The sequence below is a fragment of the Typopeltis vanoorti genome, chromosome 1, assembly GCF_054136105.1.
Source record: "Typopeltis vanoorti isolate ZY-2024b chromosome 1, IOZ_Tvanoo_1.0, whole genome shotgun sequence".
In the NCBI taxonomy this organism is placed as follows: Eukaryota; Metazoa; Arthropoda; class Arachnida; order Uropygi; family Thelyphonidae; genus Typopeltis; species Typopeltis vanoorti.
In genome coordinates, this window is record NC_143549.1 from 81,975,416 (window position 1) to 82,002,070 (window position 26,655).

Genomic DNA, 26,655 nt, shown 5'->3' on the forward strand with positions numbered 1-26,655 from the left:
AAAAGTTGGGCCTATTTCAGGAAGCTGTTTTTATGGTTTCAAAGCAAGCAACACTGAAGTCACAATCCAGTACAATTCTTAATTCAATTCTGAGTTTCATTTAGGTAACTTACATCGGGTAGTAATCTCTCTAATCTTCCATTTCGCTATACGATATCTAAATAGCCTCAGCTCGCTGTGGATCCCTTCTTTTCTGAAATCGAATAACAGTTTTTAATCATGTTAACCATATCTTGGTATGGAGATCTATTTACTGATGTGCTGTCTTATGTGGTTCCTTCAGTCCTTTACAAATGGATCGTGAGTTTTTTTCACTGACAGTTCATTATGTTTCATGGTAGGTGATTTCTCTTTCAAACTTTCCAGAGAATTACTAAGTATCCGAGCAGCCTACACTTTCGCCTGTTCTCTTCTTCTTCTATAAATAACCTTCTCTCACTTATCTCAATCCTATCAGAAGTTTAATTTCACAATATAATCCATTCATTATCTTCACCTTATTAGGTTTAATGAAAAGAATTGAGCAAGCAAAATAATTAAACTCAGGTTGAATAATTCCACACTTTCGTCTCTGTCACCGAGACATCTTCTGGGATACAATATAAAAGCTGTAATAAACGCACACAAGAATAAATTATATTTAGAACAATTAACTAGCTAATGACTTTTCCGAGTCTTACGTCAACATGGTCATTAACAACTCTCTGGCTTGGTCACTGTCCTCCCAACAAGTGGTTCATCACATTGCATTCCTTATCATAAAGGCATAAAGGCATGAAAGAAGAAGTTAATTTTCAGGTCTTCTTCTCTATTAACAACATTTCCGCCTTGTGAGCTCTGCAAAGGATAAACCTCCGCCTTTAGCATGACTTGTCGATGTGTTTTGAATCCCCAGGAATTCCCCAACAAGAAATACATCAAGAAGTTACTTATTTGTCTTTAACTACTTATCAACTCGGTTTTACATCCTTCCTACTTGTAACTGCATAAAAAGAGAAAAATCTTCTAATATCTGTTCCAGTTATTAGATCATTTATATTTAAAATGTGACAGTTAGTAAGAAGAATTGTAGTTGAAAACAAACACGTAAAAATCAGATACATATTTTTAATTAATTAATTTTGAATTTAAAATACGTATAAATTATGCTGTGTTACAGAATATGCATTTGGTAATACGCAGAAATTCAAAAGCTTTTCTTTGTATCAGACATTTGACTAAATGTCAGATACACCTTCACTAATATTGCGAAAAGATTTTTTGTATAGTTCTAAAAGTGGCCTCCTCACTCTGCATCTTCATTTGTGCATGACCAGAAAGAACTTAGTTTCGTTTTCAAAGCAGAATGGCACAGTTGCATTCGTGAGGATGTGACGTCATACTATCAACATAATGTTATAATGCTTCGACTGTTATTTCTTTCTTGCTTGCTTAAAATTAACTCAGTCATTTGAATGTATGACGTATCACGTTCCGGATGCCTCCGTTACCATTTCCGTCGAGTGAATATCAGTTACTGAGCCATGGGAAGGAAGAAAAGTAGTTGATAGAAACATCGCGTGCAGAGAGAGTACAGTCTTCTCAGTGGAGAGTAGAGCCTAATGGTAAGCCAGTAAGTTTAAGCATAAAATTCTGTAGTTTAGCACACAAATTCAGAAAAAAAACTGATTAATATTTTTAAATCTCAGACTTTTGACAGGTTCTGGTTATAGTACTTCAGTTAATTCAATGCACAATTCAGTTCTTAACCTGCTTAAGCTGAAATATTTCACCTCCTAGACGTCGCTAATTTGGAAGATTCTCGAGCTACTGACTTTCTGTTCGTTGTCAACATCATTGCAACCAGGTAAAGTATCAGACTGTCGATTATTGATTTTATTTAATGATAAATGCAACTTAGCGAGGGATAATTTGATTTGAAATTCATCTTCTGCTATTTATATTGCATTGAGCATATTTATGATTCATTGAAATTATGCAAATGTTATATTAAGAATGAATTTATGACAACATAAAATTTTACTTTAAGTTTGATTTTATCTACATTTTTTAAATAAAGGTCAAACTAAAAATGTTTTAACTGTGAAATCAATTTTTTAAAAATAAACACGTACTAAACCTGATATTTTGACGTGTATATTTTTACACCCTCCCCCCCCCTAAACTATTCAGCATTGATATTTCAGTTGTTTGCGTCGTCTTGAAGAATGTTACAAGAAAACAAAAAACGATAAATTCTCTTTCTTAAAAAAATATGTTATGTGTTTTAAGTGATCCCAAGAGATTCACGGAAAACCTACAGTGCGTTGGGTTTAGAATTAGGTTGCTTTAAATGATAGTTGAAATAACTAAGTCCTTGGATCGACATGAATGACACCCGTGAAAACTCTTTCACCTTTGTAGGAAACTATCTAACTCACCTTCAGTTGAAAAACTCTTATATAAAGGTTTTTCACTTCTTATTCGGGATTCAGATTCAAATCTTTGGGACCAAAGGGCATCGTCGATACTAACCGAACTATGGATACTAATGGACTTGAATAATGCTTTCAAAATAATGGACACAATAGAAATCTATATATCTGTTTTATTTACAATATTAGTTTGTATAAGTTCTGCCTACACTTGTTTGACTGTACATATCAAAGGCTCTTAAATGAGAAGCAGGTGATATTTTTGTTTGTTTGTTTTAATGAGCAAAATTGACCATCCAGATAGAAAATGTAGTAGAAAGCTCATACGATGGAAGCTCGTTCAGAAAAGCTTTAGTGTGAGACTTGATTATGAAATTGATGATCCTTGCATTATATATATATATATATATTAGAATGACACGGTGCATTGTTTTGCTGAAAGAGATAACGTCAGTTTCGTAGAAATGCCACAAAACTGGAAGTATTGCATTGTCAGATATCAGGTCAAACCAGGAAAAATAGGACCACACCATCACAAACGCACCTCCACCTCTAAATTTCGTAGGTAGGATTATGGACGCTGTGGGTCTAGCAGATAGCCTGTGAAGTCTCTTACCACAGTGCGTCAAAGGGGTGCTGCGTGATTCGTCGCTCCATAACACACCTTTCCATACTTCCAAGTCGCACTGTAAATGCTCTTTGCACCACTGAAGACGACGCTGTACGTTGTTTCGGATAATGTTGGATTTCATATTGCGGTCCTCTCATCGAAACCCATGTCATCAGCCTCAGTTATGAATGTCTTTGTATAATATGGGATCATTATGTTATCCTTCGTTGCACCCTACGGACACGTTCGGTGAGTGTAGTCGAATTTATACCGGCTACAAAACGTTACTCGTTACATGGTATGATGCAGCTTGCCTACGGGTGCGTCCATCATTGACTTCTTTCCGAGAAGCGATTGCAATTCAATATCTTAAGATGTTTTCACATAATGTGTTATAAATTTATTTTTTATGCATGTGGGATCGATGGGTTTTTTTTTTGGTATAATTTGAATGCTTTTTCCAGAGTTTGTTGTGAAGATAATTGATATGGCTATTGCAGTCCGAGGTAACGTGTGAACAATAAAGTTGTTCATTTCGTTCAACGTTAAAATAATTTTCCGTATATTTTTCGATTTTTTTCGTACTTTTATAAAAGAATCAATAAATAAAATAATTTTACTTAAAAGAATAATTTTAAACTCAATTGGTTGAGAAGCTACACATCAACATGTGTAGCTTCTCAACCAACTGAGTTTAAAATTCGTTATCTTCGAACTTCAACTGAGTTGAAGTTCGTTATCAGATGCTACACGTCCTTATAATTTTTTTTTAGAAATTTTGAACAGTGATTATTAGTATTTTTCATTCATTAATTTATTTATTCCCTTTTTGCAGTCTTCCAACCTCCAGATACGACCACTTTCTTGTTTTTCAGTGATATTCAAAGATTTCATTCGAATTTCTAGCATGAGATGGCGCCAGAATCGAATTTGAATAGCTTGTAAAAGGAAACCATGTCTGAAAAAAAGAAAAAAAGAAAAAAAGAAAATAGAAAAAAAGAAACCATGTCATGGGAAAAAGAATTAAAACTAAGTTTATAAAATTGCTTGGTATCTTTAACGTATAGTACATCCAAAGTAAAAATCTTTCTACATATAGTGTTTAATTCATTCATTGCATGAATTAAACACTATATGTAAAACTTAAACGCTATATGTAGAAAATATATTCAAATAGTTAATAAATAAATGCTCATGTATTTATTTACTATTTTTCTAAGCGCGTGGCTCTCATTAATATGACTAACATAATGCATTTTTAGCACTCTGTTCGTATGTTGACATGTGCCTCAGAAAATAAGTCGTTATGTTGCCGTTGAAGATGATCACTACGTTTTTAATTATTCGTATTAGAGTAACCATTCCTGATAGGTTCCGAAAGTGAGATAATATTACGGAGCTGTTTGTGATCACTTATATTGTTTTCCATTTTTGCCCATAAAATTAAGTTAATTTGAGAGAGAGAGAGAGAGAGAGAGAGAGAGAGAGAGAGAGAGAGAGAGAGAAAGAGAGCAGAGACTCGCCCAGATTCTGCTTTATCTGATGCATTTCTTGGTTTAGATGGAATCATGGACGAAACAAGTAAGATGCCATGAATGAAAGCTTATCATTCTTGTAAATCATTATCTTGGGCCGCATGCCTGTTTTTGTGGGATGAAAAAACGGATTTCCTGTCATCTCGGTATGAGATCTGTTAACTCACCTTTATTTTCAAAGCTCGTATAGAGATTTCTTGCATCCTACACGGGATTCGACTCCAGATCTTTCAACCAAAGGGCAAATACTGCTTCGTCGATTACTCCATGAAGATATTCAATTAAAATGTTTGGAAGAGATTTTTCTTTTTACAAAATATAAGGCACTGACATGGACCATCCTTTAACACAATATTCAAAGAATGAATGCTGTCATGGCTTTCTACATCAACCGAATTTAAACAAGACTGATTCTATGTCATTCTCTCTCTCTCTATCTCCCATCTTGGGAACTAATTATCTGTAAAAAAGACCATTTAAAATTACTTAAATATAAAGAGCCAATAGGCTTCATTTCGGCGATATAAACACTATTTAAATTAAGGGGATATTAAATCCCACATTGTTTTAAAACCGAATAAGAAACTCAAAGATTGGAATCAGAGAGTTTCATGCCGAATGTATAGTATATAGTAAACTATAAAGTATCGGCGATTACTAGCGTGAGCTAATGCACGTAGTCCAAGTACGTAGTACGAACTCGGCAACTCGTAGCAAAGGTGGAAAAGTTCCGATTGCTATTCTTGGTATTTTCCATAATGTAAAAACACATTTCCTAGGAAATGTATGCTGTTATACATTATGGTGGGAGGTCACTACCCAGACCTGTTTCAGCCTTTATTGAGGCTTTATCAGTAAGAACTTTACCACCTTTGCTACGAGTTGCCCTAGTTTGTACTACGTACTTGGACTACGTGCATTAACTCACGCTAGTAGTCGCCGATACTTTTATAGTTTACTATATACTATATATTCGGCATGAAACTCTCTGATTCCAATCTTTGAGTTTCTTATTCGGTTTTAAGACAATGTGGGATTTAATATCCCCTTAATTTAAATAACCATTTAAAATTGTTTTTCAGTTCGAATATAACTATCTACATGATTCAAATTTGTTCTTTTATTTATCTTTAGCAGCTATTTTGTTCCTTTAGACGAAGCGCCGTAATACACTGAAGAAAAAGTAGCTTTTTAATGTTTAACAAAACTTCAGTTGTATTTTAACACGTGTTTAGTGTTATAAATCTTTATCATTGCTACATGTAAACAAATTGCTGTAGAAACTCCCATGCGAAAGTGAACTGGGATTAGGCTGGATTTCTTGAAAGCAATTTCTGATTTAGCAAGAAACGTGATACTGCCTTTGAACTGTGTCGTTTCAATTGTTACTATTCCTAATGTAACATTAGAAATATGAGTATTTGTAATATGTCAGGTCTTTATGAAACATAATGCACAATATGAAACTTAGTGACAGACTGGAGAAAGCAATCGATTACACATTCTGTATCCTTCAACATGTATAACACAGTTTCTCGCAACAGTTTCGGTTCATTACCGCTTGACCTAAAATTAAAGAATAATAATAATAATATGTGGACTTGTAAGTATGTGCTTGTACTGAAACCACAAAGAAAGTAACTTTGGTTGTTGTTAGCTAACTGCATTATATGAAGCATGAAATCATATTTTTTTTGAAACAAAAGTAAATCGTTGGCAACGAATGGTGTCGTGAAGAGCCTAAGCAATATTGTTACCAGTTGTTTAACTATAAGAACTCTTCGTCAACAGGATGGATCAACGCATAGTACTTGCTCCTTCCACTATCACCATGTAAAATCTAAAATAAGTCTTAAAAGGAGATATTTTGTGGCCATCACGGCATGGTGTTGTATGATAATGCAGAAAGCTATACGAATGAGGATACCTGTTGAATATTTGTTCGAATCTGGCGATGGCATGGATGCTAATGAATGTATTTAGGTGGAAGATGATTTTTCGTAAGATCGCGATTCTGCTGATCACCTAAAAAAAGTTTCATCTTTGGTCATCAAAGCAGGGTTCACGGATAACCATTGACCAACTGATACTATTAAATACGATATACATTACCAACCTTTTGTAGATGAGATTCATATAAAAAATTGAAAAATGTTGAAACGTTCGTCATACTATACTGACACAATCTCTGTAATTCCCACTAGAATTACGAAAATTAAATAATATTGTTAGAGATAAGTTGTCAACACAAACAGGACACATTGAGAACACAAAGTGAGCCGCTGAAACAATTCCTACACTCAGTCACGCACACACATGGAATTTTCTGCATTCACTGCATCTGAGAAAATCAGAGAAAAAGAATATCAAAATTATGCTGTCAATTATGCTGAAAATGTTCTTGCAAACGAAGGGAAAAAAAGCAACTACTTTTTTCTGTCCAACTTTCCAAATTGCTAGTAGATTTTTTAAAGGAGTGTTAGCGTCTTTTGTATTTTCAGCGTAATTAAAATTAATCTGACAGCAAGTACCTAACAGTTTAACCTGCAACATAATTCTTCCAGTAATCCTGCGCTTTTTAAATTAACTGGTTGATACTTTTCTGTCAGACTGGTTCAGCTGCAGAATCAGAGGATCAAAGATCTTCCACTTTCGAAGATTGCAAAAGTAAAATAGTATTACGATACTTTATTTAAATAATAAAAATACACTTAAGAAATGTTTGAATTATGATACAAATTTAAAATGTGTATATAAGGATAACTCTTATCACCGCATATTCCTATAATTGCAGTTCTTCCAAAATATCGTCACATATTTTGGAAGAACTAGAAAAATAGACAAAAAAAAAGCTTTATCGATCTAAAGTAGCGACTTTCAAATGAACATTCATAGCACAAAATTTGCTGTCCACATTTTACATGCTTTTTAAATACGACATGACATTATAATTAGAGTTTAGGCCACAATGAATATTTCGGTATTTTCATATACACTCTATTGATAAAGTATTTGGACAACATTATATTATATTGCATTTCAAAGAATCCACAGACCACAGTAGCACATGAGCTCCTTTGGTCCTGATCATATTTGTAACTCTTCCAGGTATATCCCTCCTCTAGTTAGTAATGTGTTGAGTATATTAGATCACAACGCATTCATATCCTCGTGGTAACCTTTGCTATACCAAGATGAGTAGAAAACAAAACTGTACGTTTTCTGTTTCAGTCTATATTCAGAGGGATTTTTTCTGAATTTTATCTTTCCCCAACAGAGTTAATCAGTGTCTGACGTTAAGTAAGTCGATCGACTTTTCTTTTCGAGTAAACTAGAGATTTTAATCTCATAATTGAGCAAATACGACCGTGAAGTACAAGTACATAAAAATAAATAGTAGTTTGGATCAGAAAACATAGGAATGTACTCAGCTTTGAAAATGAAGAGAGGTGGAAACCGGAAAACGTCACTTACCCAACATATATGCAAAAGACTTGGTTACGTGCGTCACCATGTATTCTAGGCAAGTATTTAAGAATTCTGCTAGTCAGTAATCGTCAATAGTATTGATCGCAATATGGAAAAAAAAGGATCTTTCGGAGTTTGATAAAGAGCTTATTGTAGGTGTCCAGCTGGCTGGAGACACGATTTTGAAAAGAGCAGAGCCGACTGGTTTCCCAAACGTCCGGAATATCGTGAGATATTCCGGACGTTTATTCAGCGGAAAAATAACCCACGTTGCTTGTCTAAGAGGCGTAACTGTGATCCGATCAGGAACGAGATCGCCATCGTCTGAGAAGACTTGTACGGACAAATGGAACTTCCTGTGTGTAGCAACTGACCGAAGAATTTAATGAAGGCAATTTTCCGCACACATCTCACCAAACTATACGTAAAGAACTGAGAGGATCCGTACTGGCAATCACATACAACTATACGGAAACCACCGATTTCTGCGAAGTTTTTGATTCAGTGATTGCATATGTGTATATCTTCAAAAATATGTCTTATTGAAAATATATTATGGTCTATTCCTGATTTAGTTTTGATTTTAACGCGCATTTCAAAGACTGCTGATCTTTAGACCACATGGTCTAACCCAGTGAGTTCTAAAAATACGTATTCTCCAAAACATAGTAAGCTTGCTATTATATTATATTTGCCGGCTGACAGAGTGGTTAGCGTATCCGCTATCCAATCAAGGGGCGGTAGGTTCGAATCCTGCCTAGGCGTGGATGTTCATCTCTCCCAAGATGGACTGGGTCACCATGGGAGAAGTAGACCCAACCCTCTCGCAATGGTCTAGGCCTTCACCCTGTAGTGGATAGAAAACTGGCTGATTATTATTATTATTATAGACCTCCAGGGAGTCAGAGACTCATCGAGTGAGGTCACATAGTACAAAGGAGAGTGTTAAAAATGATATCAGTATTCCACAATCAGGATTGTGGAATACTGATATAATTTTTAGCACTTTTATTCTAGCCTAATTCCACCAATATAATACGACGTTGGATTATATATGCATTTATGATTATATATATAGAAGCGAATGACTTTGCATTTACTGACATTGAAATGACACCCATTTTCCTATGCCCACAATTCCAAAGACTGCATATCAGCAGCATCAGGAATGCTGCTGATATGCAGCAATATAACATGATGATTTGAAATCATCCATGATATTATATTGACTAGAATTATATTGAATAAAAGAACTTCATGAAGAAATTTCAGAAGTAATATATTATCTAAATAAAAGGAGAGCTGAATATTTCTGTACCTCAGTACTTATAATTGACAATTGACATTTATTCTTTAAGGGTGAAGCAAAATGCTTTTCATATTCGCCGCTATCTGTCGTGGTTACATTGAGGGTAAAATTTACGAGCATTTTGCTCGCCCTGAATGGGCATGGAGATTATGTATCGCTATAGGAGGCTAATATAGTTTTTGGTCTTCTATATTTGAATATGTCCGTTGGCTCGTATGCTGCAGCTTGTTGAACCAAATCGTTGGGATGTGTGGACGTCTTTAGAAAACATTTGGAAGCTAAGGATTCTAGATAAGAGAGAATATAGGGAATATTTGTGTCTCTGTGGAGTTGGCTGTTTCTAACATACCACGGGGGGTTCAAAATCATTCTCAAGCATTTGTTCTGCACTCGCTGTATCTTAATAATGTTAGTATTAGAGGTGTGGCTCCAGGCCGGAGAGGCATAGGTGATTATAGGACGAATAGTCATCTGGTATAGCTGCAATTTGATTCTGTTGCTGAGTTTGCTGTTTCTATTAATTAGCGGGTAGATCTGAGCTATGGCTTTAGATGCTTTTGCACATGCAGACTTGATATGTTGGTTAAAAGATAGCTTTTTGTCGAGAATCACACCCAGGTAATTTGTTTCTTTCTGCCAGGGAATTTTAGTATTGAATAGTAACACATCTCCTGCAGGAGACATTGGCCTTTTTGAGAAAAGAACCGCTGAGCTTTTCAGGGGGTTGACTTCCAATCTCCACTTCGAGAACCAACCCTCCAACTTTAGAAGATTTTCTTGAAGCTTTCTGGTAACGAAGTGGGGTCTGAGAGATCTGGTTAGTATTGCCGTATCGTCCGCATACAGTGCTAAAATGGAAGTCATCGGATTGTGTGGGATGTCTGACATGTATACAGAAAACAGCAATGGAGCCAGTAGAGATCCCTGCGGCACTCCAGCAAAAATATGGCGCTGGGACGATGTAGAACCGTTAATTTTAACTTGCATTGATCTATTCTGAAGATATGAACGGATTAGATGAACCATTTTTAGTGAGATACCGGCTGAGATAAGTTTGTGCAGGAGTCCAAAATGCCAGATTTTATCAAATGCTTTAGATAGGTCTAGGAATACAGCTCCTGTGCACTGGCGCCAGTTGTAGCTGGTGGTGATATATTCCACAATTCTGTGGATTTTCTGGGTAGTACTATGGTGTTGTCGAAAACCAAACTGTTCTTTAGGGAGGATGTTTAGGTCATTTACTGAGGTTTGGAGTCGTGAGAGGATGACCTTCTCTGCAACCTTACCCAGATTGGAGATGAGACTGACTGGACGATAATTCTGCGGTAAGTGTGGGTCTTTGCCTGGCTTATGTATAGGAATCACATCAGCCATTTTCCAGGTGGAAGGAAAATAGTGACGTCTTAAGATTGCATTTATTATACTGGTCAGATGCACTATAGCTTTTCGTGGCAGCAGCTTGATCACCCTGTTTGAGATGCTGTCTCGTCCAGGAGCTTTATTGTTCTTAAGTTTTTTAATAATATCATATAATTCAACAGGTGATGCGGGTGCAATATGATCAGCACTGGTATCCGGGAGGTTTAGTGCATGCCTAACCTGTCTGTGGATTTTGTACAGATGATTGAAATCAATGTTGTTATAAGAAGGTTTGCACCGATCCTCAAGATTTTTAAGTATGGCTTCTGCCTTATCTGCATCTGTGTGGACTAGGCCCTGGTTTGAGATTATAGGGGGAGGGATCTGTTTTTATTTTTGATGTTTCTCAGTAGGCCCCAGATAGAGTGATCAATAGGTGAGATAGAGGATAACTTTTTATCCCAAACTTCGTTTCTATGTGTTTTAAGTGCATCTCATACTGCTCCATTCAATCTGTTAAGCACTGTCTTATCCTGCGGTGCGCGAGTGTTATGAAATCTCTTCCTAGCTCTGCTCTTCTCTCTGATCAGGTCCATAATGTCCTCAGGCAAACGATCAGGCTTGGGAACAGGTTTCTGGAAGGTTGCAACCATTATAGCGGACTTAATCTGTTGGGTGAGGCTATTCACTGCAGATTCCACATCTTCTGGTGTGCATATGTGGGGAAAGGGTCCTATTTGATCCCGAAATGCTATAGACAATCTCTCCCACGATATGCCTGAATGAGAAGGAGGAGACAGGCATTCTTGTTCTCCCAATTACAGTAGAATTGGGTTGTGATCCGACGACAGCTCGTTTAGTGATGTAAGGCTGTACTGTAGTTTAATGTCTTGTAGGATGGCTATATCCAGGATATCAGCAGTGCCAGATGTACTGAGATGAGTTGGTTCTGTAGGTCCGGCCACAACGGCATGGTTTAATCCTGTGTAGCTAGAAAGGATGTGACCATTTTTGTTAGTAGATTTACTGTTCCAAGCAGGATGCTTTGCATTGAGGTCTCCAGCAATGATGACCGGTCCTTTTACTCCAAGGATGGCATCCAGATCTGAGGTCAATAATGTCTTTAATGGAGGGTTGTATGCAGAAAAAATTTTGAGGTTTCCAATTGAGTTTGTGAGAACATTGATTCCTGTGATTTCTAGGTTGGTGGTAGAAGGGTTGGATATTGAGTGATGATTGATATAGTTTTTGATAAGGGTGGCTGTATCTCCACCTCTATACCCAAGCCTGTCGTTTCTGTAAATCTGATACCCTCTGATTTTCAGGGTGTCAGCAGGCCTCAGGTGAGTTTCATTAATTAGCAGTATATCTGGGTTGTATCTATTATTAAATTCCTGGATTTCTAACAGTTTGTTTTTTATACCGTTGGCATTCCAACCGATAATCCTAAGAGAGTTTGGGACGATTTTTTTTCTATGCATCAGAGAGTGCAGATAATATGGATTGGGTTTGCTGTAGGAATCTTTTTGTGACACTTAAGGATGGATTTGAGTTGCTGAAATCCTGCAGCATGTTTGCAAGAGAAGAGGTGATAACAGCTGATAGATTTGAGTGTGGATTATTCCGGTTCTGGGTTTGTACTATCTGTTTGGAGCGGGCCACATCAGCATATGTTCTTACTTGATGTTGAAGATTCGTTTTCTTAAGGGGATCTGTTAATGATGGGCGAGCACCTGTTGTCATGTTTTCACTCTTGGAGAACTGAGTAGCCTGAGCTTCAGGAACTTTCGCACTAGATGACGAGGTAGATTGATGACTTGGATCATTCCATCTGTTTTTGGGGTGATGTATACACCCTCTATAATTAGCAAGGTGAGGACCCCCACAATTAGCGCACTTAGCTGGGGTGGATTTTGGCTTGGCGCAGGTGTTTGTGGGGTGATTCTCGCCACATTTTAGGCATTTGAACTGAGCTTTGCATAGCTTCTGGGCATGGCCAAATTTTTGGCATCGGTGGCATTGCCCAGAAGATGATTTCTTTCTCAATGGTTCTGGGATGATTTTGAGTCCACAGATTGATTTTAAATTATAAATGTCTTTGTAAATGTTATGAATTTCTACTAAAACTAAAGGCATAGGTGTCTTATTTGATCTAAACATTCTAGTGACCTTTATGGGGGGTAGTTCCTGTAGGCTAAGGTCAGTAACTATTTCATCTGTGTCAATATCCTCGGAGACTCCTCGTAAGACTACTTTCAGATTTTTTTCGGAGGCAAGTGAAAATGTGTGATATTGGGTTCCTCTAGTGTCCAGTTCCTTTGTAAGATTTCTATAGTCAGCCACCGTGGTGGGCTGGATTCGTATTTCCTCGTCTACATTTTTAGCAGACGTGTAACGAATCTGTGAATTAGCCATGATGGTTCTGAGTGATGTCCATCTCTGCTTTTCCCTTAGGATAATCGGTGGCACCGTTTCATTGGGGGAAACAGAGGGATCTGAAATGGGAACATCCTCGTCCATACCAACAACATTTGTTGACTCAGCAGCAAGAATTTTTCTCTTCTTACGTGCGTGGGTTTCTTCTTGATCAGAAGGATTAGAGGTAGAGACAACTAGATTGAGTTTTTCCTCCATTTGAGGGGAGTCTTCATTTTCCACAACATCGACTTCAGGTGAGGAATACAAATTTAAGTAGCCGGGCCAATCCCGTTCAAACTTTTTGAGGAGCTTTTTAATAAAACTGAGTGCTAGCTTTTTATCGAGTGACTCGATAATAGTGTCGGGGTCAATCATGCTAGTAGGCCATGTCAGCTTGAACTTCTTTTGGAGTTTATCAATGAGTTCAAGAGCAAATCTCTTTATCGAGCAAATCAGTGAATACGTCTAGGTCAGGTATCGATTATATACGCAGTTAAATCTCATATCGATTTAACTGCGTATGTGCGTTAATAAAATATCCCGCAGGTCTGAAGACCTGCCAGCAGAAATTTTTGTAAAATATCCCGCAGCCGCAAAGGACTGCCAGCAATATCAAGCATAGGCGTGTCAACCAGCAATAAAATGTTAAAATACAACAACAATGGCGACACTAATGGTAGTAGGCCTAGCGTATCGCCTTTGTGAAGTCAGTTGACTTACCTGGATAAACCAGTATGTAAAGTAAAATGCCTGTTTATGGCAGCAAGCAAATAACTGATATTACTAATGAATAAGCATAAATCTCTAAAAACTTACCAGTCAAATTCACAATTCACCATCAATAATACACGACACAAAACACTAACACGCGAGCCGCCATCTTGAATTCACCTCCCTCATCTCTCAGGACTTACTCAGGACTTATATGGTTATCATCAAACATTAAAGATATTTCAGCTGTGAAACAATTGGTGGTGTTGCTATAGTAATTTCATTTAAAAAAAAAAGAAAAACTATTTTATTTAGAAAACTGAAGCTTTACCATGCAACTAACTGCTGTATAGCTGATACTGTTTTAGAAAATCTATTTAAAAATTGAGCACTTGGAATTTTTTTTTTAAACTTAAAATCCATTGTGTTCGTCTGCATCATCAGTGTGATTTATTGCCCTTTCATTCCTAAAATGAAAACTGTCCAACCCACTTGTAGGAAGTGACACAGAAGAGACGAAGTTTAAATAACGGTCAGATAAATCTGCCTCTTGCCAAACCACTTCGTCGTATCACTTCAACTTCTAATCTATTCTTTACTTATTGCTTAGCGAACGAGATAATTTTGGTGCAGTCAAGGAGCGCGAGACGGAATTATAACATTGACAGATTGGTGAACGCACTGGAAGTAAGCAGATCTAAATGTAAGTATGCATTCCGCCCCCCTCCCCCAAGAAATCAACGTATGTGAACAGTTTCTTGTATTAATTTGGAAGGCAAACAGCTTCTTTACATTTTAAATTATTATGTTACTTCTTATATTTTTTGAATAATTTCATTTCTCTGAGAACGAATAATATTGAATAAATGTTTTTATTTTATTTTATATTTTATGCATATCGTTAATCTTTTCCAAGCAGCATTCGTTTTCAATTATAATCTTCAAGTAAACATCACAAAATGCATGTTTCTTAAATCGAAAAAAATCTTTAGGAAATTAATTGTTTTCCCACATAAATAAATAAACAAACAATGAAGTTCAAGTGTGACTTGAACTTGTGGCTTAAACTTTACTAATCAGAATGGAACTAAATTTGCAGAAATTTCGACTTTTTATATGAATCAAAGAATGTTTTTGAAACAAGGTTTATGACAACGATAACTGGAATGCCGATGGACATTTTAAAAATATTTGTATGTGAAGAGTCAACGCTGGCTGAACCAAAGTGATGAAAAATCGCTATCTCTTTTTCGGTTGGGAAGTCCTTATAAAGGTTTTACGCGTTCTGTGCTGATTGCAACGTAGGTCCTCCCAGCTAGGGATGTATGCGGGTTTTTTTTAGAGGAGGGGGGAGGAGGAACAGACCGTGGTGAAGCTGAATATATGTATGTTAATATAGACAACTTTTCTTTATTCTGATTTTTTTTTTGGCAGGGTAGGTATCTGATTATCTAAATTATACTAATTACAAGAATTACAATCTCATCAAGTAGCTGGATCTAATTCTGCAGGTGCAGTGATTTGAGTACTACTATTTTCTGTTTTAAACGTGCTTTATTACTTTTCAGATGTCGCCATTATGGAGTTTTCGCACAATGTTGCTGACGTTGCTGATGAGTTCATCGTCTCTGCAGCAAGGTAAGCACAACACTGTTGATATAAGATCTTCTTCACTGAGAATATTATCAAGACATGCGTACGTTTTATTATTCCACGAGAGACCTTCAGTCCGTATAGACAAAGCCCATTGATTGGAAAGATATGGGTTGGAATCTCATATAGGATGCAAAAAACTTTTATCAGGGCTTTTCACATAGAAGTGAGTTAGTCGGTTTCATACGAAAGAAGCAGAGTTTCCTCACCCGGATACCCGGGTTTGCCAGAAGAATACATGCAATTTACAGACAAAGAATACTAATAGGGCTAACCACCTTATCTTGGAGTTATGGTTACGAAATCCAAGGCTGCTGTTACCTCATGCGGCTATTAGCTTCACTTATGATGATATACATTTTACATAAATAGACTTTTAGCCATAATTTTCTACAGTATTTATGTCCCGCTCTGGTCAACTGAGAATTAAATTGCTTGCAGGTTTATTTCTTTCTTTATTTTTTGTAATAGTATTTCCATAAATTAACTATTTAACATCGTTCCCATATTTGGTTGCGTAGGGAAAGACTTTTCTTGGTCACATATATAAGCTGTTCTATCAGCTTCATAATAAGACCGTAACAGATTTTGTCTGTCTGCAGGTCACCGCTGAAAGGTAAAAATCAACAGAAGCTATGGACAAAATTTCGTGAATCTGTTTTTGGATTTTCAGTAGCTTCAGTATATAAACAGCGATTAGATTTCTTATTATATGAAATTTTAGCTACATTAATCTCAGCATGATCAGGCAGGAAGAAGACAATAGTGTTTTGAGCACTAGGCTGATTTACGTCCTTCCTGTTTTTATAGAAGCTTATATCCACAATGAGTAGCATATCAATACTGGAAAAAATTCTAATTATCTCCAATTGGTATTAGCAATTAATTTTTATTAATATTATTTTATTTTATTTTATTAATATTTTAATAATAATAATAATAATAATAATAATAATAATAATAATAATATCCCTTTAGCTTTTTTTCCCTTTGCGTGTGTGTGACAGAGAGAGTGAGAAAGGTGAGACAATTTTTTTAGTAGTTTAACAAAAACTTAGAATGAAGTAATGCGCTTTGTTATTTCTTTTAGGATGCAACAAAACAGAATTAGTAACTCGAAAGGAGTGGGGTGCGCAAGAACCGAGGTCCTTTCAGTGGATGGCTGTTCCTGTTCCTCACGTGTTTATTGAACATACAGCTGGATTCGAATGTTTCAACAAGCCCGCATGTATTTCTTTAGTCCAACAAATCCAGATCCGCTTCATGGATGTTTATAGTAAGATGAATTCGAAATTCTATATATATATGTATATCGTCCACACAGGAATAGCATCTTTTACGTATAGCAATGGTGCATAAGATTACTCTAGCAAACAGCAAAGTCGGCAAGATTTTGCGAACAGTCGCTTTTCCCTCATCTGGCTAAACATATAAAGGGACATGCAAAGAAGAGGCTTGAAGTTTTTTTTTTTTTTTGTGTGTGTGTGTGTGTGTGTGTGTGTGTGTGTGTGTGTGTGTGTGTGTGTGTGTGTGTGTGTGTGTGTGTGTGTGTGTGTGTGTGTGTGTGTGTGTGTGTGTGTTGCACATGAGTAAATCGCGATGGTTTCTTGGATTTTCACCAGAGTGTTTTGCAGCTTCAAATACTATAAGTTTGTAGCCGTCTATAAATGAGATCCATTCACCTTCAAACAGGAAAAAATGTAACTAATTAATGAGAATTTTAAAATTACTTTGTTTTTCATTTTATGTGGAGTTCATCTCCGAAACAATGGGTTGAAACTATACAAACAAGCTGCATTTGTCAAAGTTTAATCAAACTCTGATTAAACTTTGACAAATATTAGAAAAGTCAAGTTTCAATCTATATAAAAAGGGAGTGAACTAGTAGAGATGGATGCTTTATTTGAAAAACATTTCCTTGGATATTCTGGTTGGATTTTGTACGTAAATAAAAACAAGCGAGTTTAAATAGTCAGTGAACAAATAGTGTTTTGAAGAGTGTTAAGATAACTTTTACTTAGCACTTTCAGTATTTTTTTAAAATAAAGTTTAGATATAGATTTAACGGAAAATGTATTCGATATACAAACTCCTAGAATCCAGCAGACCATTCCCTTTGTACTTGACATTTAAAATTGGCATTTACTATCGAGAATGTTAGTAGTGATTTTGATAACAACAGCTGAAATTTTTTCAGGTTTTGATTGGAAATGTTTCTGAGCATATTATCTTACAAACATACCATAAAAAATAAGCGGAAATGAGGTCTGGAGAATGTGGTGGCCAAGACAAAACTATACATGACAAAGCATTTAGGGATAACTTCGAGAAAAGACTAGAGGATGCCAAAATATTCCTGGAGGATAACCAAACGTGTGTTTGCTGGAATTTCAACGCCTGCATTGATGATCAGAAATCCCATATTCTTAACGAGCAGAATATGCGATTCCAGTAAACGTGAAAGGTGCTTTTTTTTGTAAAGATTTTGAAGCACTCCTAAATTATCTTGTAAGCATTGCAGAAATGAAACTTATTGAACCTAGTGACTTTCGCGTGCCTGGAAATTTTTAACGAATTAATCAGTTTTCTACTTCCTTGTTAATAAACAAGGAAGTGATCTGTTACAGTGCTCTTACGTTCGTAAACAGGATGGCAAACTCTTGAATCAGGATATCACATTGATAACTACCTTATGATGAGTATATATTGTCGTCGCGTCGTATTAGCTTATATGTTTACTATTTTTTCTATGATAAGAACTTTGTAATTATACACATCCTTATCTCTTTGCCATACGAAAACAAGGCAAGTGCTGTCGAAAACTCAGCACAATGTCTCTATAAGAAAAGGTATTAGCATGTGGCAAACTACTCATATTTCATACTTCAATCTTCTTATGAAATTCTTCGCTAATACAGTCTGTAACAGCAATATGTTTCGGTTAGAAACACTAAAGTTTGAATTTTTTTTTCTATGATTTCAGGCACATTTATTTTATTCGCTTTTCAGCTGAAGGTGAGTTAGCAAGTCAGCATGTGAAGGTGGCAGGGTAACTGGATCCTGGAAACTGGATTTCATCCGCCATATCATGCGAACCGGACAGATTACAGTCCTTACACATATTGCTCCTTACTGATATGTTTTAGCTTAATCTAAATAACCACTCTACTTCGATTTAGTATGATTACAAATACGTGAATCATTACAAACAAAAATAAAATTGAAAATATGAGTACACCACTGAACTGACACGTTTTTGCAGTTTTCTGTTCAGCTCAGTTAAAGTAGGTAGGTAGGCCCTTTGTTAGAATTACTTTATATAAAAATGTCCATGAAGTTAGTAATCCTGCCTGCAATTAAAGGCTAGGAATCTCAACCTAGCCTTTAGATTCCTAGCAGAATTTCCTAGTTAAGATTCCTATCATAATTTCTGCACTGAATACTAAAATAAAAATGAAACCTCGAATTCAAAAAGAATCTAAAATATTAACTTCAATTTTAATACCTTCGAGCAGATAGCTTAGTGACTATGCGCTTCGTAATCATATGCCTGTGAAAGGAATGTCCTGGGTTCGATTCCCGTTGCCGACGTGAGGAGTTTAAGCATCTTTCTCCAACATAGACAAGTTTTTTCTTTTATGTTGAGCCCATACACAGGAGGGTTGGTTGGTCAACCTATAGTATATTAGTATGTATGGGTGGTGGGTTGGGAAAGGAGGAACTTGTTTTACATTTGACTTAAATGACTTTAGATTGTATTCCTTGGGAAACACAGTAGATGGGAGATTGTTCCACAGTGCAGCAGTTGCAGGGATTAAGGAGGAGGAAACGAAACTTGGTCTATTTGTTTCTAGGTGTACTGTGAAGGGATGTTGTGCAGCAGCTGCACGTATTCCAATGAGCTTAGTACTGAGCGGAGGAATTATTGATGTTATTTCAGATGAGCATTTCCCATGGAAATATTTGTAGAATAAACATACTGCAGGAACGATACCTCTGTGTGAAAGTGGGGGGAGAGAGTTGGTAAGGGATGGATCATTGATAAATCTAATTGCTTTCCTCTGTATTGAGTCGAGCATTTTGAGAAAGCTTTTAGGGGCCCCTACCCCATATCTGGGAGCAGTATTCAATAGCTGGGTGGATTTGTGATTTGTATAATGTTAATAGCTGTTAGAGGGTGAAGTAATGTCTTGAGCGAAAGAGAAATCCTAGTTTTTTTTGAGGCTGAGGATGCAATGGTTGTGATATGTTTATGCCAGAAGAGGTTTGATCTGAGGGTGATTCCAAGAAGCGAGATCTCAAACTGTCTGGAAATTTGGGTATCGTCAAAAAGGATACTGGGAAAAATGGTTCTTTTTTATGGGAAATAGTACAGAACTGGGTTTTATTGGCGTTGAAATTTATGAGGTTATCTGAACCCCATTGTAGGATGCTTGGAGATCGGAGTTGAGGGTGGTGGTGGTTGATGTTCTCTAGGTTGAGGTGAGTTGTGTAGGGTAAGGCTTATCAAATTCAAGCGAGAAGTGCAGTGTGCTGTCGTCTACAAAACTGTGTATTGGGTTGGAGGTCAATTGCAGTAGGTCATTGATATAAAGCAGGAAGAGAGTTGGTGAGAGGATAGAACCTTGTGGGACCCCAGCATTAATTGAATGGTGAGAGACTAGAGAGCCGTCTACCATCACACACAGTGTGCGTCCAGACAGAGTGCTGGCAATTACAGAAGTTCTGAGTCAGATCGAATGATGGTAGTTTGCCTAGTTGGCCTTTGTGCCAGACCCGGTCAAAGGTTTTGGAGATATTTAGTGCAACCACTTGAAATTCGCCAAACCTCTCCATAGCATTTGTCCAGAGATGGGTGATGTATGTGATTAGATCTCCTGTTGATTGGCAGTGGCGGAATTCATAATACTGGCGGTCATTTATTTGGTGAGTGTCTTCGAGATAGTGTAGTTATCCGGTCTTGGGGGTAGAGAGAGGGTTTTTTCTCCCCAGTTTATCTTAGGTTTTTTTCCTCCCTCAAGCAGGCAAACCGGCCCCGTGAACACACGCAGCTACAGCCATAGAATATACCGGGAGGCATAGAACTGGTCACCTTATCCTCAGGGCGGGTACGACTTAGAAGGGCTTAAGATAGTTGTGTAACAGGCCAGTAGGCCTGACACGTAGAAGGGAGAAGGAGAAAAAGATATTTTAAAACAAATATATTCATAATTCATCATTATATCGACACGAATTTATATTTTTATTAATGTGTGTGTGGGGGTCTAGAAATTCAGTGGATGAATGCAAGTTATACTGCCAGCAATCATAATGCTGGCAGTATGACTTGCAGGCGCGAGATATTGCTATACTGCATGATTTGAGGTCGTCTTGAGCATCATTATTATACCTTACAGGATTGAAAGGTAAATACAGTACAGTTAGTTGTTTATTATATGCATACAAATATATTTATTGTACAAACTGTTACAGTACATACAGTTTAATTCGTCGTTCATTGTGTCATGCGATCCAGCGGTGTCTCAATCAGAGCGCAGAAGCTCTGGGCTCTGATGTATAAATCCATTCGCTGGACAATTCTTTGAAAGAAGGAAATAACGGTCTACAACTAAGTTAAGCCTACGATTTGTCAGTCAATCCGAGAACTTTTAAGTAAAAGTTGGTATTCTCCACTTCCCGTTTAGCCAAAAGTAGTCTCACAAGCAACTTTGCTCGTGAGACTTAGGGGCTTTTCTGAAGTCCGACTCTATTTGTAAGCGTATCACAATACGAAAGTGATTCGTCGATGTGCTACTCATCAAAGCTGCCAATTGTATTGAACATAGCCTATATTTTTGACTGTGTTCAATTCATAGCCAAAAATAATTTAAACCAAAAATTAACGTAAACCACAACTTTTGATTACACTTTGGCATCAGTTTATGGTAACAGCATAACGAATCGTGTCAGAGCGGTGCACCGTAATTTTGGTATAAGTTTTATGAAACATTATTTATTTAATGTTTCATGATGCTTTGTTGTTGTTGTTGGTGGTGGTGGTGGTTCTACCCACGAAAGGTTATTTGCAAATCTGTAGTACATTTTATACCCTGGGTGGGTTAAGGATTTTTGTTTTCTATTTATTATAAATTTTATATTTTTTGTGTATTTTTAATTTATTTTTTACGCAGTCCGAAAACCCTGCTCCAGAGACGAAACATGAAACTTTTTTAAGCCGCTTCAGGCCTCCAATAAGCAGGTTTGGGGAGGGCTCACACCGGGAGGTGAAATTCATCTTCAGCCTAAAAACAATTACAAACATTCATCATCCGCAATGCGGGATTCGAACCCACATTGGAGAGCTGGTACGCTATCCACTCGGACAAATAAGCTGGCAATAATTTAATGTAATGATTGTAAGTAATCAAAAAATACATTAAAATTTACGAATGAATAAGAAAACATGTAATATCGTAAACAATATAATTAACTTACCCTAATTAACTTACAGTTCATACTGACAGTGTAGACAAGACATATTCATGATCGGGTTGCTGTTCGGATTTCCTCCTTTCTCAATTCGAGTTTGAGAATATTCCTACCACCCTTTTAATTAATTAATACAGCAAAAGGTGGCCAAATAGATAAGGATTCCCAGTGTTAGGTTAAACTATTTAATGGTTCTTAATTAATCAGTTTAATGTAATGCAATCAAGGAAGGATGTTATCTATTGAATTCTCTGACAAAAGACCTCTGAAATAGTCACGCTTCCTTACATAAGGCCAATTGTATTACATATTTATTCTGTGCTAACTTTCCCACAATCGTTTAGCTAGTGAGAGTCAGATATCAATTTAGTGAGAGCATTATTTTAGCAAGAACATTCAGAATCCCACAGGTTGAGACTACGGACTGCACTAAAAAAAGTAAGCCCGGCTCTACACAATAGACAAGTTTCTAGAAGGGCGGGGGGGGGGAGTATAAGATAGAAGGTGTCCAGACATTGCCTTTCATATTATTAAACATTATAATTTCATTGTGGAATGCAGTAATTTTAATTTACCTTTGCGCAACTGTTAATTTTATTTTATTAACTTCAGTTGTAGTTGCTAAAGAAATGTTTTAAGCTAGCAATTCTTATTTGTGATAATGAATATATTTATTATTTAATAGGATTTTTTCCATAATTTATATTAAGCTTTGGTTGTTTTTCTTGTAAATTACAGAATGGGATGATATTGCGTATAGTTTTCTAATTGGAGGTGACGGAAGAGTCTATGAAGGTAGAGGATGGGATATAGTTGGAGCTCACACTAAACTTTATAATAACAGATCAATAGGCATAGCTTTTATGGGAAATTTCCAAATAGAGAAACCCAACCAAGCCATGTTGGATGCTGGACAGAATCTTATTGCTTGCGGGGTACAAATGGTAAGTAAAGATAAACCAATTATGGATAAAAAAAATTAATATAATTATAAACAGAATTCATGTAAATGATATAAATCTTTTAACTTCGTTTCATTCTCCAAGGGTAGCAGACCAAACTCTTTTAGTGTCCTAACCCAGGGTTTCCCAAACCTCTTGTTAAAGTGGAGCCCTAAAGCAGTCAAAAAATTTTTGCGGAGCCCTCACAACTCAATCTTTAAAATAAACATGAAAAAAAACGAAGTCAATAAACACTCGCCATTTCACAATTTACTGCTCTGTAAATTTCAAAAATGTAAGTTCATTTTAAATGACTACAGTGCAGTTGTTGTTTTGAACTGCACAGTTTTTCAAAGTCTGGTATGATGGACATAACTTGTAGCATTATATCATTTTCTGCATTAGCCTGTTTCTATATTTAGTTTTAGTAGCTGCATATAGTGAAAACGTCTTTTCACAGGAATTTGTTGTTGGTAAAGGTATCAAAAACTTCAAAGCTTGAATACAAAGTACGATAAAGTGAAAGGGGAAAATCAAAAACCTTAAACTCCGCCCCTAAAATCTCTGACCAGTCTCTTGCTATAAAATTTTACATATCATGTGATGGAGACAAATGGGAACTACACATTTTAAGATGTCTACTGACGCAAAAAAAAAGCTGCTCGCAAAAAAATAACTACAAAACAAACACGTATCGCATTCGATTCATTAATTAAAAAAAATAAGTGAATGTTCCCGGAGCCTTAGAATTTCAGTTGGTGAGCCTTAGGGCTCTGTGGAGCCCGCTTTGAGAAAGCCTGTCCTAATCTCTTTGAAGACCGGTAGGCAACTGGACTGCCTCTGTCACCATCGCCGAGTTTAAGTGTATTTCCACTGCGTGATAAATAAATAGACGACAACGTTTCCGAATACTAACTAGTGTATTTATCTGTACTCGTCTGAGTTCAACTGTCTCAGTTTCTCACCAGAATTTCTTTCTTGTGGAGAAGATGTGCGTTTGGGGGGGGGGGGGCTACTTGTCAAAATCAAACATTTACTACTTCCGGAATTGGCCTGAAAAAACGCCTCGAAAATCTTTAAAGATCTGTATTTATAATAGAATCGAACAACCTATAAATGATCCTTCCTAGATGACCTATGGTCATGTAAATTACCACGAGACTACTCACGTTTTCTAATCAGAATTTAATAATGTAAGTCATGTGCTTTACAATCATTATGAATCATTTCATTTTATAGAAATAACAAAACATTATTGTTTCACATAACTTACTAAATGCTTTTTTTTGTACCTAGGGCTACGTTGCCAAAGACTACCAACTACATGGTCATAGGGATGCTGGCTGTACTTTATCCCCCGGTCAATACCTTTACGATATTATTAAGCATTGGCCTCACTACGCAGGACGAGTACCAGACTACATTCCATGTCCTAAGAATCCAGATATTTTAGACTTCCTGAATTTTCTTTTTCCAGTTACGACGTTCTTTTTCAAATCTTGAAAAACTACCTTTTTTTTTAGAACAGTCAACTCCTCAGCGGCTGAAAATATCTCTTTGCTTGAAAGATTTCTACGTAGTCATATAATGGAAATATTCACATCTTTTTTTAAGTCACCATCTATAGGATGGGTAATGTAATTGTGTTCTTAATAAAGTATTTGATAAAGAGTTATTTTATTTCTCTGTGTGGCCTCAATAAATCACAAAGTAGAAGCCATTCATACTGTGTGTGGGTGCGTGAGTGCGTGCGTGCGTGCGTGCGTGTGTGTGTCCCTTATGGTGTCCAATGTACAAAGTGAGCTCATTGAAAACAAAAGAAAATGTGTCAACTTCGTAATTAAACTCTTGTAGATTGTTATATTTGTCACCGTCTGTTATGTAAGAATCTCTGCTCGAATTACGATATATCAAAATTATGTTTAAAGGTTTTGATCGTGATAAAAATAGAGTGCACATACAAGCGTTTCCTTGTTTCTCCCGACATCGGGGATAAAAAACGATGACTTGGTTAAGGGAAAAAAATATTTCGTAACTTTTGATACCATTAGTGTGTGCAACATTACTAAATAGATCACACTTTGTATAAGTAGTAATGGAATCAAAAGTTATCAAATATTTTTTTTTCTTAACCAAGTCATCGTTTTTTAGCCCCAATGTCGGGAGAAACAAGGAAACTCTTGTATGTGCACAAAAAAATCGATTTAAAGTAATATGGGAAGCTTTTCAAATTATTAAGTCATTCATTGGATCAGTTATGAAATGCAAATTATACGGTCTCCGAACCCAGTGCATTCTTTGCAAATGAACTGCACAATTAGATGTATTTGGTAGGGGGGGGGGGGAATAGCTGAAAGTTAGTGATAAACCTAACAAGAGAATGCTCTCCGTTTAAATATTATCTAGAGAATATCATGACAATGAACTTCTCGTTCATATCGTCTCTTCTGATACGCTTGTTTTTAAGGCTAACTTTATTTATCCCGTCTGGTAAATGAAGTAAATGAAGGGCCACTCATCTTATACTGCTAAATTTCTGACGAACAAGTCGCTGATCAGTGAGGGAAGTGATACTTTTGATCCCTAATCATGCCCCTATGTTTAGAATTATAGATTATGCGTACCATCCTGACCCGATTAATGTTAATGAGCTAAACGTACTTTCATAGGTTGACCCAAACATTGTCAAAAGTTTTAAAGCGACTGTAGCGAATGAAAATCGATGTTTCATTATGGAAATTTCAGATACTCATAATATACCTAAGATAGAGTTCATTGATCTTTTATCTTTTCCTTGGAGACAAATGTTTAGATCAGAGATGGGGAAATCCATTTTTTAATCGGTAGACCGATTAATATTAAATATTTAATATTTATAAAATTATTTTATAAGCTATTATTTATCTAATCGTTAGATTATTAGTTCAGATTCCCCACCTCTGATTATAAATGTAAAAAACAATATCAACCAAAAATGCGGATTAGAAAAATGGACATCCCTCAAAATCTCAGGTAATATTTAATTGCATCACTGTCTTCACTCTGCTGAAAAGAAACAAAAAACAAACCTCAAATAAATTCTCGCTTCCTAAATCCCATATCCTTTTCAGCATTCTTCCCCTTAACCATCTCATACTGTTATAAGCAAATAGATCACGCTGATTTTGATGGCAGAAAATTAACTAATTTGGTCCTATCAGTTACCAGAAAGTTTTCACCAAAATGTTGCTATACGTTAAAGGAAATAAAATTGTGTTTTGTTTCTGCCAACATGACACCAAGGTAGCTACTTTTACGGAGCATGACAGGAGCTCCACTTCTCTGGTTATGAATTCTTTGGAATGAAACCGTTTTAAAACTTCATAACCCATTAGTAAATATTTACAGTCGCTGTTAATGAACAAAATTGAGCCGCGATTGTAAATATTTCTCTCGCTATCGAATGTGGGGAAAAGTTTAGATGAAAATCGTCATACTAGGCTCATAATGTCTTTTCAGACTGCAAAACTTAACACCTGACAGCTATATTAAGTAGTATACAACAGAAATCATTTTCCCATTCTGTTTTAAACTAATCGCTTATAAAGTCCACATTTCTTCGTTTAAGAAAAGAGATTTTCTGATAACATTTAATGAAAACAATATGAAAAATAAAATAAGTAATTAAATTATAAGCTTAGTAAAATGAGTACGGTATATAAATGTGGAACTGTCGTAAGAATATGATGTTACCATCTGATGGGTAATATCATATTCTTACGACACTCCT

General features: G+C 36.2%; 2 protein-coding genes across 3 annotated transcripts in view; one reads left to right on the top strand and one right to left on the bottom strand.

Annotated features, from left to right (window-relative positions):
• Positions 1–14,221, bottom strand: part of LOC150110142 (locomotion-related protein Hikaru genki-like) — a 50,871-nt gene extending 36,650 nt beyond the window's left edge. The window contains exon 1 of the mRNA XM_090398049.1: positions 13,930–14,221. The gene's annotated coding sequence lies outside the window, so the exon portion shown is untranslated. The remainder of the gene's footprint in view (positions 1–13,929) is intronic.
• On the top strand, positions 1,487–24,561 carry LOC150110143 (peptidoglycan recognition protein-like). 2 transcript variants are annotated; one of them, XM_090398125.1, is made up of 6 exons: positions 1,487–1,604; positions 1,689–1,846; positions 15,393–15,462; positions 16,568–16,753; positions 22,684–22,889; positions 24,183–24,561. In XM_090398125.1, exons 3-6 carry the CDS (start codon positions 15,393–15,395, stop codon positions 24,387–24,389), a joined length of 669 nt encoding a protein of 222 aa, XP_090254251.1. In that variant the 5' UTR covers positions 1,487–1,604; positions 1,689–1,846; the 3' UTR covers positions 24,390–24,561. The 2 variants fall into 2 exon arrangements, with proteins under 2 accessions (XP_090254251.1, XP_090254244.1); XM_090398118.1 differs by lacking the exons at positions 1,487–1,604; positions 1,689–1,846 and adding an exon at positions 14,385–14,527.
• The last annotated feature ends 2,094 nt before the right edge of the window (positions 24,562–26,655 follow it).

Bases quoted from the DNA above. Each gene is read 5' to 3' on its own strand.
- LOC150110143 (XM_090398125.1), top strand. From the start codon at position 15,393: ATGTCGCCATTATGGAGTTTTCGCACAATGTTGCTGACGTTGCTGATG. The intron at 16,754-22,683 runs GTAAGATGAATT...TGTAAATTACAG, and splicing joins CCGCTTCATGGATGTTTATA to AATGGGATGATATTGCGTAT. The intron at 22,890-24,182 runs GTAAGTAAAGAT...TTTTGTACCTAG, and splicing joins TTGCTTGCGGGGTACAAATG to GGCTACGTTGCCAAAGACTA.